This window comes from Indicator indicator, chromosome 11, assembly GCF_027791375.1.
Source record: "Indicator indicator isolate 239-I01 chromosome 11, UM_Iind_1.1, whole genome shotgun sequence".
NCBI lineage: Eukaryota > Metazoa > Chordata > Aves > Piciformes > Indicatoridae > Indicator > Indicator indicator.
The window spans coordinates 8993513-9008403 of NC_072020.1; the positions used below are offsets into that span (position 1 = coordinate 8993513).

The 14891-nt window shown below is 41.3% G+C and overlaps 2 protein-coding genes across 2 annotated transcripts; both read left to right on the forward strand.

Annotated features, from left to right (window-relative positions):
* The first annotated feature begins 360 nt into the window (after window positions 1-360).
* ICE1 (interactor of little elongation complex ELL subunit 1) lies at window positions 361-9323 on the forward strand. The gene is made up of 7 exons (XM_054384908.1): window positions 361-1897; window positions 2999-3167; window positions 4557-4717; window positions 5125-5315; window positions 6684-6790; window positions 7525-7623; window positions 8490-9323. Exons 1-7 carry the CDS (start codon window positions 455-457, stop codon window positions 8669-8671), a joined length of 2352 nt encoding a protein of 783 aa, XP_054240883.1. The 5' UTR covers window positions 361-454; the 3' UTR covers window positions 8672-9323.
* Window positions 9324-10830: 1507 nt separating this feature from the next.
* On the forward strand, window positions 10831-14148 carry LSM5 (LSM5 homolog, U6 small nuclear RNA and mRNA degradation associated). The gene is made up of 5 exons (XM_054384955.1): window positions 10831-10876; window positions 11701-11796; window positions 12005-12032; window positions 13187-13259; window positions 13888-14148. The coding sequence occupies exons 1-5, from the start codon at window positions 10831-10833 to the stop codon at window positions 13918-13920; spliced, it is 276 nt and encodes a 91-aa protein (XP_054240930.1). The 3' UTR covers window positions 13921-14148.
* Window positions 14149-14891: the final 743 nt, after the last annotated feature.

Sequence of the window (14891 nt, forward strand, 5' to 3'; positions counted from 1 at the left end):
AAACAACTCCATAGACAGTGCAAATGAATTGTCAAATGAGGCTGGAGAGAATTGTCCTGCAGACCTAGCCTCTTGGAAAAGAGAGGGCATATTAGTAACCTCTGAAAATAGTGAGGATACTCTTGAATGCATGGTAGATTCTGACAGAGCTAACAGTGATAGTGAGGGAGGTCTGTTAGAAACTAAGCCATCAAAAGAAAGCCTTGAGCTGCCAAATGCTTCCAAAAATAGATTACCAGTATGCCAGATGTTAACTAGAGTCTCAGAAACCAGCAGACTGGCTGAAAAAACCAGTAAATTAAGCACCAAAAGGCTAGCAATTGGAAATTTCTTAGAAGAAAATGATTCTGAAAAGCTTCAGTCAAACGTGGAGCAAAACCTACTACACAGTATTGATACGGGGATCCCAGTGTCTGAAGAATATAATCATAATCAAACTGGCACCACTTGCAACATGGGAGAAGACAACATTAATGTTATCCTAGATGGTAGCAATAGAAAAAAACAAATCAAGTATCTTCCAAATCAAGCCCTATCTGATGCAGAGTGCAGTTGTCGGGGAGTTAGGCAGCCTTCTGAGCCACAAAAAGCAGTATCTGAGAAGTTACATATGTTGGAGTCAGAGTCTTATGTGAATGATGCTCTGAAAAAGAGCAACAGATTGTGCAAAAAGCAAGAACCATCTGAAATCCTGACTGTTTCAACCAAGACAGCTGCCCAAGTCGTGCATGCCAAGCTATCAAAGAGGCTTCTTCAAGGTAAAAGAAAAACTCTCAAAGCTAAACTAACTCAGCCAGTTGTTGCAAATGCTAATACTCCTGTGCCAATGACATGCTCATCTGAGAATATAAATAAAATTAGGCAAGAGATGGGTCCTCCTCTACCCCCCTTGCTACTGCCTTTGATTGCTACTCCTCCAAAAGCTGCATGTACCACGCCCTCAGCAATGTCTTCTACTTATCCATCCTCTTTGCTTTCCCCTCTTGATGACTTGATATCCCCGCTACGTGAAACTCCTGTTCCTCCTCTCATGTCTCCATTAACAGATACTCCAACAGTAAAATCTGCTCTTTTATTTTCCCCTCCCTCGCCCTCAGAAGCAGCAGTAGGTAGAAGGATTCGCTCCTCCCCTTTGAAATTTTGTACTTCCATTCCAAAGCACGCGCTTCCTGTCCCGGGAAGATTGCCTCTGTTGGCAGCTGACAGTACCGCTCCAGGCGCTCCTCAGGAGAACTCTGTGAAAATATTGGACACTATGTACCCAGAGCTGTCTGCAAGGGCAAGGACACTAAACATTCTGAAAGGCAATATTCAGCTTAACCGATGTGCTTTTTCAGACAGCCAAAGTTTGACAGGACCTGTGGCTCAGATAGGTGGGTTCAAAGCAATTGCATCTAAATCCACGGCTTTTGTTAAGACTGGTAGCAATTTGAAAGCTGATAATCATAAAGAGCAAGGCGGAGAGGTGCAAAATCAGCAGTTGTTTCTAAGCTCATCAAATCATCTTGAAAAAGGGACCCTATGGCCAACACCTATGCCAAGAAGTGCAAAGAGGCTGAGGCTGGACAGTGAACCATCAAAGCTGGAGCCCAGTGATACTGCTGCTGTCAGAAGCACTAAAAATACAATCTCGGAAACACAGGAGGCTTCCCATGACAAAAGCTGTGAAATCAGTAAGTCAGCACATGGTTCCAGTTTGGAAGCATCACTACCAGTAAACAAAACTACTGATCTTGACAGCCAGAAAGTTTCTTTGGCATTGAAGAAAATTGCTGAATCCTGTTTTGACTTGTTACCAGTTATAAAAGGTCACGTGTATGTCGGCAATACCTCAAAGATTCCAGTAATGAGAGATGAAGAGAAAGAAGTTGTCTATGAATTTGGTGTAAAAAACAAAGTAAGTAGGATAGTTTTTTTTAATTTTCTGTTTTAATAATGGTTTAAGGAGTTGCTGTATCTGGTAACTTCATAGGAGTAAGGCTGTGGCAGCGTTGTGTTTCCAGGTCCAGCCAGTAGCACAGCACACTCCTAATAGGCATGCAAGCAGACAATGCACACCTCATCTTGTTCCTCCTCTGTCTGATCAGGGTGAAGACTGGTAGTGGAAAATACAGACAGATATATACAGCCAGTATGGATCCCTCTAGTAGCTAGCATTAGACAGTATATCCAGTAAGTGAGTCCTATCCTCCCCACTTGTCTCATGCACTGACAGATTTAGACATCAAAGAACAAGCACATCCCTCCAATAGCTGGTGCAGACCTATGGCCTTACATGCATCTGACCCTCAGACCTCCAGTCTTTCAGGCTTGATCATTCTGGTTCCTCACAGAACTGACACTCAGACTCCCTCATGTCTGTAAGCACCCATTCTAAACTTGTGGCTGCTCCAGTGGCTGCCTCCTAAGCCTCTCATCTGCTGCTTACTTGTAGCCCTCTCTCTGAACAACCTATAGTAAGTCTTGCACAACCCAAATACTCTCCTTCCTTGCATCTCATATGGAGTCCTATGTTGTCACAGACAGCAACACCCTCTCCCCATCTCCTGCAGTGTGTAAAGTGATCTGGGGAGAGACTGCTGTTGGCTCATCTCATGAGTCTTACACCTGGACAATGAGCTGTGTATGCTCCCATGGCAGCTTTGAGCATAGCCATGTCAGGGTGCTCCATTTGCCCTGATTAGGGTATTGAGGGTATAGAGGGTTCCTCTAACTGACATGACTCCTCTCCTCGTTTTTTTGTTTAAGGACAAAAAATTTTAATCACTTAACTGAAAATTTTATGTTTAAAGAATAGTAGTCCTATTCTGCACCTATTTCAGGCATGTTTTTGAGACATTGTTTTCTTTTGCTGGTTGCCTCTGGTTTACTTTTCTACATCTTTAATTCTGCATAAACAGTACTCTTGCAAATAAGTCAGTAGTTCTTTTTACTTGTCAATACTGCTACAAAATGTTCTCTGGTATAGGAGTCTAACAATATTTTTTGTGCCTTACAGCATTTAGCAGAGTCCTTGCTGTGTAGTATTCTCAATAAACTCAAGGCTCAGAAGAATGCCACAAATTACAATCTGAATCAGGCTCTGTGTCGAGTCTATACAGGAATTTGTCGCCAGCTGGGAGATTTGGAACGAGCTCGCCTTTTCTGCTATAGCCTCCTTAAAGAAGGTATAGTGTGGCTTAGGGGATGCATAGCTTAAATACCTTGCTTGTCTTTGCTCTACTGTTTCAGGGTGATTATGTTTGTAGAAACAAGCAAACAAAAATCCTGAGAATGGGACATTTTCTTTAGAACCTTTTTCTGTAGTGCAGTGTAGACTATTCTAGAAAGAAAACTTCCTTTCTTGCAGTTCCTCCATACCTGTGTCAGTTTGGTGATGACCTAAGCTCTTAGTAGTTCACTACTATTAGTGGTCTTAGTGATCTACTGTTTCATTTAGGATCCTCTGCTTTCGTTTTAGAATCCTCTGCTATCACCTTCAGAGAGGTGACTCTGCCACTTTGCTCTGGTGAGACCTCACCTGGAGTACTGTGTGCAGGTCTGCAGCCATCAATATAGGAAGGACATGGACCTGATGGAGAGGGTTCAGAGGAGGGCCATGAGAATGATCAAGGGGTTGGAGGACACCTCTGGTACAAGGACAGGCTGAGGGAGCTGGGGTTGTTCAGCCTGGAGAGGAGGAGGCTCTGGGGAGACCTAATCACAGCCTTCCAGTACCTGAAGGGGGCTTACAGGAAGGATGGAAAGAGACTGTTTATAAAGGCCTGTAGTGACAGGACAAGGGGCAATGGCTTTAAGCTGGAGAAGAGCAGATTTAGATTGGATGTTAGGAACAAATTCTTCACTATGAGGGTAGTGGAACACTGGATCAGGTTGCCCAGGGAGGTGGTTGAGGCCCCTTCCCTGGAAATACTCAAGGTGAGGCTCAACGAAGCCCTGGGCAGCCTGATCTAGTTGGGGGTGTCCCTGCTGACTGTGGGGAGGTCAGACTGGATGACCTGTGGAGGTCCCTTCTGGCCCAGACCCTTCTATGATTCTATGATTTTTGCCTAGTATACTCCAGTAACAAATGAATAATCAGTGCTTATTTGTTATTGGAGTGCACTAGGTAGGCTTCTGAAGGTAGAATCTTCCAGTTTCATTTCATCCTAAAAGAATCCAGTTTCAATCTTCTGAGACCTGTCTCTTAGTGAAGTGTAGTAAGAAAGATGGAGGGTAACCTCAAAATGGAAAAGGAAAGGTCCTTTGGCACTGTTGTTACACAGTGAAGTCCAATGAAGCCTTTTTTAAATGTTTGTGTTTTCTTAAAGAGATACAATAAGGCAGGTGGTTTGAAGGAAGATGCCTTTTTTTTTTTTTTTTTTTTGTCCCTTTGGGTCCTTTTTCTTATCTCAGGACTGAGGTGTGCTAGTATGACTCCCCTTTCTGGGCTGCAGTTATGTGACTTCTGTGCTATCTTTCATAGTCATCTTGCTGAAAAGTGTATGAGCTTCTAATGCCTGAGGATGTCTTTTTTGTATTTAAAAACTGTTTTGTTATTTTCGTTTTTTCCTTAGGCTTTCCAGACTCGGAAAAATTGACATTATTTATCACAAACGTATGGTCTGACATATTTGTCTTCCAAGGTGCAATTAACAAAGCTATGCAATTAGTTGTCAGGCAGAATGCAAGCAGTGACACACTGTCCTGTTTGGGTGCTTACCTCAGCTGGGAACAGGTAATGTCTGCTTTCGTTGTCACTATCAGCTTTTGTCTGCCTTGGTTGCTTTGGCTGAATCAAACCGAGTGAGCAGTGTTAGTCTAATCTTCCTGCACTGGAAAAACTTTTTTGACCTTAAAGCTTGACTGGCAGAAACAAAAATCCCCAAATTGTAGAAAAGAGTGGTTGTAAGATTTCTGAGTATTATTGGTTAGGGGTTTTTTTCACTCTCCCTTTAGTAGAAGCATCAAGACAAATACCAAGTACTTGAAGCTTTTAGTTTATATCCTTCTTTTGTTTGCTTTAAGTCAAACCCAAAGCTGAATTTGTGGTGTAAGATGCTGTGGTCACCTAGAATCAAATACGTGTAAAGAGTTTGTTTCTGAGTTCTCGTGCATTAAGATAATCACCTTCTAAAATTTCAGAGTTCCTCTTTAGATGCTGGTACTATGGTCTCAAACCTGCTTTTAGAAATGCAGTCTTGTCCAAAAGTAGAATTTCAGCTGAGTGAGTGGTATGGAGAAGATCTGAGTGAAGATGCTTGGCAGTACATATTTGCTGTTGATCTACTCTGCTCTCACCTGAAGTGGGACTGGACACATGACAATGTTATAAGGTATTGTGGCAAGCAGTTCTTTCATATGCTTTTCTGTGTGGGTTTTTGTGGTTTCTTTTGGTGTTCTTTTTTTTTTCCCCCAAATTTGAGACATTATATTTTAGCTTTTAACATAATAAAACATTGCATAGATACAGAGAATCAGGGCACTTCAAGCAAATGAGACCTAAACTACTGTGTGCCTTAGTTTAAGATACAACGAGTCAGTGCATATTTTTATGCATAATTTTATGGTACAGGGCCAAGAAATGAACCCCATTAGAACTGCTTTTAAAACAGCTATTTGTGGACAATTGTGAAAGATGTCAAGACAAATTGCTTTCAGCTAAGCAAAATGACTGAACCTAATTTTTTAATTCCCCTTCCCACTATCACTAGAAAATGGGAGTAGAACTTTTGATATGTAAATAGCACTCCTTCAGTGCTGACAGTGAATTGTAACCATACTCATTAGTATACTATCCTGATTTCAGTATGTTTTTAATTCTGATATCATGGTAATACTTAGATTCAATGTCTTACATTTTCCTTTGAACCCTATAATCCAGTGTTTGGACTGCTGCCATACTTAGCTTGGTTTGAAAGACTTCGTTTTGATACCCACCCTGATCGTTGATACTCACCCTGATCTGACAGCCACTACTTTTTATCTAGAGGCTACATAACCTAGTATAATCTCCAAAAAGATGCTGTTCATTTAACTGTAACCTAACAATCATTGAGTATAAAGTAAATGCAAATAACTTAAAATTGTCTTTTTTTTAAATACAACTTCCATCTTTTAAATAGTAAATAAGTTATTTTTAGTGAAATACTTTTTAAAACGATGAAAGGTATGTTGTTTTAGCTAGAACCATGCAGACTTGATGGTGTAGAGCTGTGCTGGTAAGAAGTAACCAGGTCTCATCTCTTTAAGGATGAAAAAGTCTTATCTTGGGTCTTTTCATGTTTTAAAACAAGCATTAGATCCTACTTGTAACATTCAACCTATGAATTTTCAGTCATATAAAGTCTCAGCATGACATTTGAAGGCAGCATGATTTCATATACATCTGCTAAGTCAGTGGAGTAAGTTCTCAGCTGTAGGTAAAGAATGTGGCAGGGAAATGAATGGAAGCTGATCAGGAATACTGTTCTGGACAGGAATGATTCCTCCACAGAGTTAGCTTTGATTGTTTGGGTTTAAAACCTTCTTTGCATTATTTACATTTGTGGGTGTTTGAAATATGGTGAATTTCCCTAGAAGATGCAGGTAGAGCTATGGAAATAGCTGGTAAACAGAAAAACAATTTACATTTGTTATTGTATAATTGTTGTACCATCCCTTTGTGCAGCAATCAGATTTTCACATTCGTTTGCCTTTCACAGCAAAGTGCTTTGGCCTTCTATGGATAAATGGATAAAGAAGAGAAAGGGGCATGAAACTGCTCAGTCCATTCCTGATAGTGTTATAGCATTGATACTCAGGCTGATTGGTAAGTAGTCTAAACTCTTGGCTGAACTTCTCTTCTCAGTATTTCAATGGTAATGTCAACCAGCCTGCAAAGTGAAGTATTTCTTCCTTTTTGTTTTTCTTTTTATTTTTTCCCTTTCCTTAAAAATTTTCACCTTAAATACCAAACTTTCACAATGCTAAGCAGACATTTTCTGTTTGCCAGCCTGTAGAAAGTGTGTACATAAGTTTTGAGAGATGTGAGTCTGATTTCACAGTAACAAATGCCAACATGGTTTATGCATTTAAAAACAAATCATCTGTAACTACGTATGCCATGTGCTTTATTGCAAAGTGTATAAAGTAAGGTTTTATATGCTACATAAAGCCACTTCCTGCAACTTTAATTTAAAATCATTTGTCAGGGATCTAGATGGCATTCAAGGCAGAGTTAAAATCTGGATTTCAATAGAAAATTTTAGTATGTAGCCTATATAGTATTATTTATGAAAGAGAAATTGCATTCTCTGAGAGTTTTACACTCCCACCTGTGGGAGATTGATCAATCTAATGAAAAATGCATTAAGGTGTTCAGTCACAAAAGGAACAGCAAGTACACATGTTGCTCCCAAGACAACATGGCCCCAAGAATGACTAAGTTTTGTGAATGAAATTTGCATTTTCACTTGATATTTCAACAGACAATCAGTAAGTCTAAAAATGAGGAAGTCAGCTCTCCAAATGTCAGATGCATAGTAACCTTGGTTTTTCCTTCAGGTCGATTGAGCCATATAGGTGTGAAGGAAGGATGTCTCGCTGCAGTGAAGAATATTAGCTCTGTAATTGGACTGTTTGTACAGCACGCAAAAGAGGAAGGTAATGTCTGTTCAGAGGAACTTTAGTGCAAGGTTTGCAGTGTCAAGTTTTGCTGATGTACAGAGAACACACACAAACTAGGACACATGTGCCAGAGCAGCCTGCTTGTGCAGTTTTATGTTAGTGCATAGCAGTGCAAAGAGTTTGTGTTCTTTCTTTTCTGAAATTAATGAAGTGTATTACCTTCTACTTGAGACAGAGAACAATGTCAAGATAGCTTCAGGCACCTTGGAATTATGCTGCTTTGTGTAACAGCCTATCAGCTGTCTCAGAGGACTTAAAGGGTGACTTTCACTTGCGCAGTAATAGTTCATTTGTTCAGCTCATGCTGAAGCTTCCCCCTAGGAAGGTGGTTGTATTGGGAAAGGGCTGCAAGACAGTCCAAATTCCTGAGTAAAATAAAGCAAGGCAATTAGAGCAGCAAAGCCTCCATTGCTGAGTTATTCTGGCTATTAAAGCACATTTTGCAGTGAAGCACTGATTGAAGTTACGGAAACATTTTGAATAGCTTCTCTTCCCTGCCCTTCCCAGTTCTTCCAAGTATGTCTGTGTCTGTTTCAGGCCATTTTCATAGAAGTCTGACCACCCTTAACTGGAGTGAAATCCCTAGGGATTCATTTTTTTAAATTCCCTTTGAATACTAAAAACCTGCTGAATTCGGAAAACTGGAAAGTGCTAGCATAAAATGAAACGTGGAGTTTGTGTGCAGGTTGTCATCTTGCTCTGGTCTGGTTTCAGGCATCTCAATTGTTGATGTGTTTTAATTCCAATTTTTTTGAACGAGTAGTTTCTTTAGATGCAGGTTTCCCAAAAACATGATTGCATGGTAGAGTTTCTGTAAGCTGATTTGTGTTAATATCTTGCAGGTGTTCCCTGGGGTGTGCAGCTGGCAGCTGTGTATTCACTGTGTGACTTGGGTTCCAGCAATCCAGAAGGTATTGTTGAGACCATCCATGCTTGGAAAGCAACAGTTGTTAACAACGTCCCTCTGGCTGTCACAAATGGTATAGCTGAAATCACTTCTTTGTGTAAAATGGAGCTGAATTGAAATCTAGGGAAGTGGACTGATCTAAAGGAAGAAGTGCCTTATTTTACTGAGCAGTAATTAGCTGCAGTTATAAAGGGGACACACCACATTGTGGGGTTTTATATTTTTAACAGAATCTCTGATCACTCACAGCAAGCTCAAATATGTTGACTTTTCTGTTTGAGGGAAGAGTTTTTAAAAAAACCAAACACACAGACAACAACAAACAAAAAACAAGCCTGACTGTCATAATTCATCACTGATATGCAAAAACAAGGACATCTTTGACTCCTGAGATGGTTTCTGGTTTGATGTCAGTAAAGTTTAGTAATAGTTTCATTATTTGACTTCCATTGGTTTGGAGCATGGACTGTTTGACACAACAGAAACTTGAGCCTGGCTGAAAAAACCTGGCTCTGTTATTTTGTACTGTATTTATATAAAGTAACTGTCTAGACAGCAGAACCAAATTCTGCTTTATTTTGCTTGAGTAGTCTCATAACCTTAATTTAAAATACTTGTGTATGACAGGTAGCAGCTGACTTTTTGTGTAACAATCTTGTATAGAGTAACAGAGATAGTAAATCTCTGAACTTGTATATATGGTATATTTTGATAATGTGTCTCACATTTGATATTGTTCCACTTGGGGAATTTTGTGTATGTAAATAGAAAGTTGGTTCAAAAAAAAGTTCACCTTTCTAATGATGGCTTCACTACGCTCTGTGTTTTTTATATCTTTCATAATAAAAGAAGCAAACATTGTTGGGTCTTGTTGTTCTTTAACACAGAATTAACTGTCGTTTCTGTCTTACATAAATAGTACTTTGGGAGCAGGAGGAAATCCCCTGTGAGATCATTTCACGTTTCACTGAATAACATAACACTGTTTATAGCAATGTCTATAACACTGCAGTTCTGGCCACTGGAAAGAGGACATACTGCATCTCTCCAGAGTTTTCTGGTGTGCTTTGGGGGCTGGAGACACAGTTCTAAAAATTGATTAAAATTTTCTATTCCACACACAGCCCCCTTTAATTATAACTGTATGAAGAGATGCTAGTACAAACTCACATTATAGTGGGACCTAGACTCTGCCAGGGCACTGATGTGGTGTCAGTCCTTTTTTTTTTTTTTTTCCCATTCTCTTTTGATTGTACAAAAGGCCAAATAGCTTTTAGTCTGATGAAGCCAACTGTGAACTTGGATAATGAAGTCTAAACCCAGAGTGAACTGGACAACATAGACTACATACCTGATTCTTTCTCCTGTCTGTTGTTGTGCTTACAGACACGTGCATGCTTTCAGGCTTGTCTTCAGTCAGTTCAGTATCTTTCAGTTTCAGGAAGCACTTTACAAGTTCTGGTTCTTGTAAACTTTTTTTGGTGCCTGAAGGCCAATTTGTGTTTCTTGGTCCTCTCAGCAGTTTATGAGTTGCTGCATGAGCTGCAGGCAGGCTTTAGTACTTTTTATCAAACCCACTGAAACTTAAGTAGGTAAGTACACATTTTACTGTAGAAATATCCACTACCATTTGAACTGGGGTCTAGCTTTGTGGCATACCCCCAGCACCCAACCACACCCAGCTCTGTAATCAGTCACTCATTTCAGTGGGTGAGATCAGCTCACTGAACGCCAGGGGAAATAATGTCAGTTTTGGACAACAGTGAGACAGGCTCTGCTGGAATTTGTTTATTCCTGGGGGAAGGTAGATAATCTGGGGTAAAGCAGCAGAGAAAGCGGCTCAGAAGCACATACCCAGGCTGAAATTGTATCTCCCCAGGGAGACTATCAAATGGAATCCTGATAAAACTGATGAATGAGAGAGTCTGGAGGAATACCAAAACTTTATTCTGTATGGAATTAAAAATTTATTTGAAAAAACAAATTGTGTGAGGGAGCTCAAAAATGGAAAGATTTTAATTCAGAGGAATCTATTTAAGTCTTCCCAGCTGATCCTCTGGCTACAGTTAATCTGGGGAATGAAACACCAACAATGCTGATCGCTTGTGGACCCCCTAATTCAGTGATAAAATTGCGAAGACCTAAAGAGAAAAAAATAAACACTGGCGAGGAGCGACGGCTCTGCCATCTTCTCGTCAGGTCTGCTGGACTGGGCCCCGCGGGCGGCCTTTCACATCCGCGGGAAGCGATAGCGATTGGTTCGGTCTGGGTCCGACATGGCGGCCAACGCGACCACCAACCCCTCGCAGCTCTTGCCGCTCGGTGAGTTCTGTCGCCGCTCTGCCGTGCCCTTGGCCTGCGGGCTGAGGCTAGTGCGGGGAGGGCCCCTCTCGTGGTCAGCGGGCGGGAGGGGAAGGAAAGGCCGTTTGCAGGCACCTCTGGGTGGCCCGAGCGTGGTGCTTGGCGGGAAGCTCGAAAGGAGCGAGCTGCGGCGGGCGCCTCCCAGCCAGGGAGCGATTCCCCCCCCGGCGCCGGCGTGTCGTATCTGGAGGTGGCGGCCGGATGGCGCAGGGCGGCTGGCGTAGAGGGGCGTGACTGCGGTTCTGGCCGTGGTTCCTGGCGTTATGGCAAAGGAAACGGTCTCAAGTGCTGGGGGCTGAGGGGCGGAGGACACGGCCGAAGCTGGGTGTGCTTCCAGGCTTCTCAGTTCCGCGTCTACCGGAACCCGTGTGGCCTCCTTGCTGAGGAGCGGCTCCCGGCGGTCCCTGCGCAATCTCTGCCGTGATAGGGAAGAGGCGCCGGGATGTGACGCTTTCCACAGCGGGCAGGCACCGGGCAGGTGGCTCTGGGCCGTGGTTTGGGTGCAGAGCAAAGGCGGCTGCGGACCACTCGGCGGTCGCAGGGGAATGAACTGCACAGCAGCGACAGTGAGGTGTTCTCAGAGAAGGGAAGGTGTTCCTCTGTTGCCTCAGAAACTTGGTTATGCACTAGCGGCACTAAAGTGTGCAAGGAGAGTTTGTTTACTCTTCCCTTCCCCCGCCCCGTTTAGTGGGTTTTACCAATGTCTGTGGTAATTACTGCTTCACCAGGGTTTATTCTGTGAAACAATCTCATGTACTTTTCATTGTTTTCGTTTTTCTTTACAGAGCTCGTGGACAAATGCATAGGGTCACGCATACATATTGTGATGAAGAGTGATAAAGAAATTGTTGGAACCCTTCTAGGATTTGATGATTTTGTCAGTATCTTTTGATGGAAATTTTTAAGGCCATCCCCTTCATCTCACTTCATTTTTTGAGAGATTTCAGTTCACTTTTTTATATGGATTTGTATTATTGATAATTACACTTTTATTTTACAGAGAAAAGCATGTGTATAAAATGAAAATAATGTGAAATATGTTGATTTTTAAATTCTGGGCCTTTATTTTCCTTGAGTCTGAATTGTCAGATATGGTGTTAGAAGATGTTACAGAATTGTAAGTATTATTTCTGCCTCTTGATGCTATTTAATGTTTGATTTCTTAAGGAAAAATACTGTGTTAGATCTGTAAGGAAAGTGCTTTTATACTTTTGGAATACCTGCCTGCTGAATGGTTTATACTTTGGACTCAAACTACAGAGGGTGATTCAGGACATGTTATGGAGTAGCTCTTGCATGATTCATACTTGTAATCAGGTTCCTCATTTGTAGCTTTAATGTTGCATGGGTTGTGTGTTGAACTCTCCTGTAGCTTGTTTGCTTTTATATTTATTTAAGGTGTAGGCAAAGATTTTAAAAGGTGACAGACTTAAGAAGTATTTATTAATTTGTCATGCCATGGTGCTATTTGGGTATAGGTGGATTTCAAAACATTGCCAAGATTCAGAAGCTGAATCTCTTCATGTACTGAGCAGAAATGTGCAATGGATTTTCTCAGTTGCTAATTAGTTTTCCTTACTCAGGTGATGAATTTGTCAAGATTATGCTGCAGTGTGGCTAATTTTTTTGTTAGTTCCAACAACTGTCATCTAAATGCAAATATTTATGTGAGTTCTGTAAACAAAACTGGAATTATACCAATGGACTTCTGGGGTGCATTAAGAAGAGTGTTCTCCTCCTCTTCTGCCCCAGCAAGTCCACATCTGGAATACCGGAGTCAATACTGGGCTCCCCAGTTCAAAAGAGACAGGGAACTACTGGGGAGAGACTGCAAAGATGGTGAGGGGCCTGGAGCATCTCTTTGAGGAGGAAAGGCTGAGAGACCTGGGGCTGTTTAGCATGAAGAGCAGCCTGAGAAGGGATCTTAATGCTCAGCAAGAACTAAAGGGTAGGGGGCAAGAGGCTGGGCACAAACTGGGCCACAGGAAATTCCAGCTAAACGTAGGAATGAACTTCTTTGCTGTGAGGGTGCTGGAGCCCTGGAGCAGGCTGCCCAGAAAGGTTGTGGAGCCGCCTCCTCTGGAGAGATTCCAAACCTACCTGGACATTGTGATCCTTGGCAACCTGCTATGGATTACCCTGCTTAACAGGGGGTTTGGATTAGATCTCCAGATCTAATCCTTCTACCCTTCCACCTTCTAGCGGTCTGTGATTCTGTGATCATTGTCCCTGTTTATATGTTCTTACTTATTTTTCCTAATGCTGCTTCAGTGAGATTACACCTGAGGGCAGAAGAATCACAAAGCTAGACCAGATCTTGCTAAATGGAAACAACATCACAATGGTAAGTTATCATGGTTAAAAGTAAAAGGAGTGGTTATCCTCTTCTTTCTTCCCTTATTCATGTTTTTAATTGTTTTTGTTTGTTTGTTTTCTATAGTTCAGTTTTTTACTTTCTTCACAGGAGAATGCTATGCCAACTGACTCCCTACTGCCTGTAGAGGGGTTCAGGCTATTAGTTTCTAGGCTCTGCTTAGCAATAGAAGTTGGAAAGAAGAAACCAGCTTCCAAGTATAGTAACAGTCTGGGGAAGAATCAGCAAGTGGAGAAATCCTTCATGAAAGGAAGCGTATTCTGTGTCATTTTAAGAATGAGTTGTAGTGTTTCTAGGCAGAATAATTTCCTTGAAGTGATTAAACAAAGTCAAAAATCAAAATACGCATTATGGAGGAACTCCTTTGTGTTTTGTTGCACATTCTTTATATGTTTGAGATTCTTTTGGGCTTGTGCTTCTCTGTCAATAACTGACTTCCTCTATTGGGAGAAGAATATTGGATTGAATCTAAAAAAATATTCTTGTGGTCTACTAAAAAGTCTCCATCTGCTAAAATATTGTAAGGCAAGAAGTGTCACATACGGATTTGTAAAACTCATCTATGGCACTAACACAAAATTACCTTATTCTTTTATAGCTGGTTCCTGGAGGAGAAGGACCTGAAGTATAGATTAATACAGTTGTCATCTATGAAGACACATGTAAAAAGTATGAAGAGAGCTTTTGGCGTGTGGATATGTTTTGGTTGTGGGTTGTTGGTTTTGTTTGCACACTCTTGCAGTTGACATTTGATAGAGGACAAGGAATTCCTCTTCAGGAAAGGTGCATTGTTAATGATACTGTTGACTTTGTTTGTTGAAGTCCTGACTGTCTTGTAAAGACTCTGATCTGTTCTAAATAAAAGACTTTCTTTTTTTTACTGTGTTCTGTTACCTAAGTGCTCAAGTTAGTTTTATAGCTGATTAATTGAATGGGGAAAAAATAGTTACATTTCAGTTGCTGTCATTCTGCAGTTTTTCTACATCTGTTGTATTTATTCATGTCTTGTGTCTATATAAAACACAAGTAATGAACTGAGAGATTGCTGTTCTTTGGAGTACAGGCAGATGCTGAGCTGGATCATTTACTTAAATACTGCTTCAGACTGTGTCACCAGAAACCATGTGGTAGTGCTGTAGAATTCTGAAAACTCTTCAAAGTGGAGCAGTCCTGATGCTCGTCAGCCTTTGGTTCTGCTGTCCTTGAGGTTCTTTTCTCTTGGACTTCTTTTGCTTGGTAGATGCATATTCTCATAGTAAAGGCACTGTAATGGTATTTAGCAAGTGAGAACAGAGAAGACCAGACCTACTTCATGTTCAAAGGCTTAAAAAACAACCAAACAAAAAAAATGCTGGTGTTAAAGCTTCTCATTCATGTCAGTGGTGACTCCATTTTCACCACTGAGTGTTGCTGTGTGTAGTTAATTAAATCTGGAGCTGCTCATGCCTGCTTGTGGAGTTTGGAGTACTCCTTTCAGAGTGAATGTTGTTCGACTGCATCTGTTCTCCTGTGGTATAACAACTTGACAGATATGGGAGGCAGTGGCTACATAGGAGAATTTCTGTAAAGAATCGCTGTTTTTGTTTTGTCACGATGGACAGA

Excerpts from the sequence above, each read along its gene's own strand:
- ICE1 (XM_054384908.1), top strand. The coding sequence starts at position 455 with ATGGGAGAAGACAACATTAATGTTATCCTAGATGGTAGCAATAGAAAA. Across the intron at positions 3,168-4,556 it reads CTATAGCCTCCTTAAAGAAG|GCTTTCCAGACTCGGAAAAA; the intron begins GTATAGTGTGGC and ends TTTTTTCCTTAG. Across the intron at positions 6,791-7,524 it reads ATTGATACTCAGGCTGATTG|GTCGATTGAGCCATATAGGT; the intron begins GTAAGTAGTCTA and ends TTTTTCCTTCAG.
- LSM5 (XM_054384955.1), top strand. The coding sequence starts at position 10,831 with ATGGCGGCCAACGCGACCACCAACCCCTCGCAGCTCTTGCCGCTCG. Across the intron at positions 12,033-13,186 it reads TTAGAAGATGTTACAGAATT|TGAGATTACACCTGAGGGCA; the intron begins GTAAGTATTATT and ends ATGCTGCTTCAG. Across the intron at positions 13,260-13,887 it reads ATGGAAACAACATCACAATG|CTGGTTCCTGGAGGAGAAGG; the intron begins GTAAGTTATCAT and ends ATTCTTTTATAG.